The following is a 4,468-nucleotide window of genomic DNA, read 5'->3' on the forward strand; positions in this document are numbered from 1 at the left end:
GCTGTGATGATGAGGCCATTGCCCAGGAGGGCAGCCAGGTAGATGGCCAGGAAGAGCATGAAGTGCAAGAGCTGCAGCTCCCGCGTGTCTGCGAATGCCAGGAGGAGGAAATCATTCAGGGAGCTGCTGTTGGGCATTTGCTCTGTCTTGGTTCAGGGCACTGTCCAAGGAGGAAAAGGCATTGACAGGTTAGAACAGGCTTCTCTGAGCAAAACCCATTCCACTCCTCATAGCACCCCCCACACTGCCTCTCCTTTGCTTTGTTCAGGTCCCTTTCCTGACCTCTGCTTTGCGCTGAGGGTGCCGTGCAGCACAGGGGCCTCTGCCCATGGTCTCCAGAGGAGTCAGCCCTGCTCTGCTGGCGGGTGCAAATGGAGGTGTTAGACTGTCCGTGTATTTGCTGGGGACACCTGGGGATGGGTGCCCTGAGCTGAGTAAAGGGGATTTGGTTTGGTGGCCCAGGAAGAATATTCTCTTTTTATCCTTGTGAGAGACAAATACAGCACTCATGGCAGCTGTGTCTGAAAGAGAAGACCCTTGCGAGGGAGTCATGTCCCCCAACCTTGCCCTCTTGAACAGGGGTGTCTGTATCTGGATCAGTCACACCAGCTCCCACTCTGCCAAGGGAGAGAAACAGGGCAGTGAAGGCAGGGGCTGACCCGACCCTTCCTAGACATCCCTGTCCCACTGAGATGGACCCTGCTCTCACATCAGCTTACTATCTGCACTGTTTCTTCAGGCAATGTAGTGGGAGTGAGATGTTACTGCCTTAACTGCAGCTGAAACCCCTCCTTCAGCCCAGAGAGCAGGAGAGCAAGAACCAGACCAGCAGAGACAGATGAGGAAACAAGGAGCAACACTGTGATGCTCCTACCACCGGGAAAGCAAGGAGCGAGAGACAGATGGGCAGTCAGGAAAGCCTTCCCCTCACCCAGCTGTGTGCACCACCTCCCAGACCTGGACAGTCGCTCTCAGCCCGTTTGTCACGCAGTGGGAGATGGGCACGCTGCAGGAGAGATGCCCCTCTCCTCTGCTGCAGCTCAGGCTAGAGCATGCAGCTCATGCCCTGGACCCCCTGGCCTTGAGGGCAGAGGCTCTGCTGGGTGGCAGAGGAGACACAGGGGGTTTGCTTAGAGGAAGACGTCTGCATTGAAGGGCATGACAGGGAGGTCTCCAAATTCCCCCTCCCACAGCATTTATGGTTCTAGTTTCCTCTCATTCACGGATCATTTCTTCACTGCTCGGAGCTTTTCCTCCTGGGAGCTGTTTCTCTCTCCCATGTCTTTTCCCTGCCAGCACTCTGCAAGCAGGAGGAAAATGAAAGCACTGACTCAGGAGAGCCCTTCTGTTTAATGTAACCCCTGTCCCTGCCTTGACTGTCCTCTAGAAAAGGCCTGTTGGAAATATCGTGGGGGTGAGCTGGAGCTGAGAGCAGCCCTGACCCACGCAGCACCATCTCAGCAGGAGAAGGAACCTGCCTTGCCAGGGGTAACTCGTCCCACCCAGAGCTTCACCCTGCAGTGCTGTGGGGAGCTCCGTGGGCAGCCTGAGTGCTGACCCTTGCAGGCGGCAGAGTCACTGCCCCAGGCATACAGCACCCCGGGGTGCAGGGATGCTGCTCTGAATTCCAGCCCTGGAGATTCCTGCTGAAGATCTCCAGCACCATGATCTGCTTTGAGATGGTCTAACTTTACAGTTAGATTAGGTTGGTAAGTGCTTTCTCCAGGAGAGTTTTTAAAGATCTCCTGGTCCCTGCCCCACTACTGCTCCACTATCATGGTGAATATATATATATTTTTTTTCTTAAACTTGTCTCTTGTGCTTTCCTCCCCTTGGCCTCCAGCTACACCATCCCATCTACGTTGCCCGAGGACAATCACAGCCTCACCTCCAAGAACAGCCTTGCTGGGATCTCCTGGGACCGTGCAGGTGGGCCGTGGTGGCCAGCTCTAAGCAGACATACATGCTGCAGGTCCCTACATGGTCTCAGAGGAGAGCGTACGGAGACATAGCATGACCCAGGGCAGAGCCTGTGGGCTGACACCAAGGCAGAGCTGGGGTCAGCAGGGCTGAGAAGAGAAGCTCCAGCAGCTCCTTCACACACCCAGGCAGGGAGTGATGCACCCAGCAGTGCTCCCGAGGGGATGGTGACACAAGAGATGGGGAGCACCCTAAACTATGGTCCTGAGCACTGAGCATCTGTGCTGGGTCTGGGAGTCCTGGCAGGCAGTGCTGATGGCTGCAGTCCCCAAGAGACCCCCAGCCCTGCTAACAGCAGTGAGTCCCCTCCATGACTGTTGGGAGCTTCTGGAGTGTTGTGGCTCCCATCTGCACCTCATCCCTGCACTGGCCCAGCCCTTGGTGCCCTGGCCACTATGGCCCTCCTGTTCAGCAGCCTCCCACCACTCCCCAGCCCTGCCCAGCCCTCATCCTGTCCCCCTGGGGTTAGCAGAAGGCCATGCTCTGGGGGCTGCTGGTGCCTGGGTCTAGGGAGAGAGGCCAGGCAGGATGGCCATCCCCCCATACAGGTGGTGAGCCCAGCAGGCAGACGGAGCTGGTCACATTCCAAGATCACCCTCACCAGCATCATGGAGAATGGCCAGTTCTGGAAATGGCTGGTATGAGGGGCTGGGTCTGGGAGGAGTTTCCTGTGACACTTTCTCCTCTGGGTTCAAGCAACAACAAGCTGGGCTGCATCTTTGCACTGAGACACCCTGTTGAAGGCCACTATGGGAAGAAGATGGTCTACAGGCCAAGTAGGCAGCCTCAGGGCCTCCTCTGCATGCTGCCTGCCAGCCCTGCAGAGGACCCAGGAGAGTGCTCATCCTCCAGGGCTCACAGCTGGATGCCCAGTCCTCTGGCTGGGCATGGAGCCTTGTCTGGGGGTGACATTTGGGGTAAGGACCAGCATTTGAGGTTGGGGAGATTGTATCTCAAGGACATGTGCTGGGGACAGGGTGTGAGGGACAGCAGCTTTGGAGGAAGAGCCCAGCCTTCAGGCACTGCATCAGGAAGAACCGACTTTATTACAGAGATACTGTGAGGGAGTCACCTCTGACCCAGTGTTGGACGCAATTTTGTATGGGCACCAGATGAGGCAGAGCAGCCCCAGGAAAGGTGGAATGAATCCAAGCATTCGTGCAGCAACATGATAACTACTACTACTACTACTAATAATAATAATAATAAAGTGAACAAACAAAGCTCAGTCCTGACCTGGGACACAGTGGGAGTCATCTCTGAAGAGCAAAGGCAATGTTACCACTACTGAAAAATGTCCATGAAATCACTTTCCTCAGGGCATCTTTGAGCTCCTTGTTCCTCATGCTGTAGATGAGGGGGTTCACTGTTGGAGGCACCACCGAGTACAGAACAGCCACCACCAGATCCAGAGCTGGGGAGGAGAGGGAGGGGGGCTTCAGGTAGGCAAACAGGACAGTGCTGATAAACAGGGAGACCACGGCCAGGTGAGGGAGGCACATGGAAAAGGCTTTGTGCCGGCCCTGCTCAGAGGGGATCCTCAGCACAGCAGAGAAGATCTGCACGTAGGACAGCACAATGAAAACAAAGCACCCAAAGTCTAAACAGGCACCAACCACAATAAGCCCAACTTCCCTGAGGTAGGAATCTGAGCAGGAGAGCTTGAGGATCTGGGGAATTTCACAGAAGAACTGGTCCACGACATTGCCTTTGCAGAGTGGCATTGAAAATGTGTGAGCAGTGTGTATGAGAGCATTGAGAAAACCACTGGCCCAGGCAGCTGCTGCCATTTTGACACAAGCTCTGCTGCCCATGATGGTCCCGTAGTGCAGTGGTCTACAGATGGCAACATAGCGGTCGTAGGCCATGACTGTGAGAAGACAAAGTTCTCCTCCTAAGAAGAAGAGAAACAGAAAGACTTGTGCAGCACATCCTGAGTAGGAAATGGTCCTGGTGTCCCTCAGAGAATTGGCCATGGATTTGGGGACAGTGGAGGAGATGAAGCCAAGGTCAAGGAGGGAGAGATTGAGGAGGAAGAAGTACATGGGGGTGTGGAGGTGGTGGTCGCAGGCAACAGCTGTGATGATGAGGCCGTTGCCCATGAGGGCAGCCAGGTAGATGCCCAGGAAGAGCAAGAAGTGCAAGAGCTGCAGCTCCCGTGTGTCTGCAAATGGCAGGAGGAGGAACTCGTTGAGGGAGCTGCTGTTGGACATTTTGCTATCTCTGGATATGGGGGACTGTCCAAGGAGGAAAAGACAGTGACAAGTCAGGAGGGAATTCTCTGTTCAAAGCTCTTTCCTTCTCTCACAGACAACCCCCACCAACACACACACACACACACACACACGCGCACACACACACTGCTTTATTCATATCTGGAGTTCCAATTTGTGCTGGCTGAGTGTGCCATGAGGAGCATGGACCTCTGCCCACAGACTCCAGAGGAGTCAGTCCTGCTGTAGTGCACAAGGGTGGTTTAACATTTTCA

At 55.0% G+C, this 4,468-nt stretch overlaps 1 protein-coding gene across 1 annotated transcript; it reads right to left on the reverse strand.

The window, feature by feature from the left end:
- Window positions 1-3,263: 3,263 nt before the first annotated feature.
- LOC136995939 (olfactory receptor 14A16-like) lies at window positions 3,264-4,193 on the reverse strand (the record flags this gene model as incomplete). Its single annotated transcript, XM_067316935.1, has 1 exon — window positions 3,264-4,193. A coding segment is annotated over exon 1 (930 nt), but the record flags the coding sequence as incomplete, so codon positions are not given.
- Window positions 4,194-4,468: the final 275 nt, after the last annotated feature.

Source organism: Apteryx mantelli, unplaced genomic scaffold (assembly GCF_036417845.1).
Source record: "Apteryx mantelli isolate bAptMan1 unplaced genomic scaffold, bAptMan1.hap1 HAP1_SCAFFOLD_186, whole genome shotgun sequence".
Taxonomy (NCBI): Eukaryota; Metazoa; Chordata; class Aves; order Apterygiformes; family Apterygidae; genus Apteryx; species Apteryx mantelli.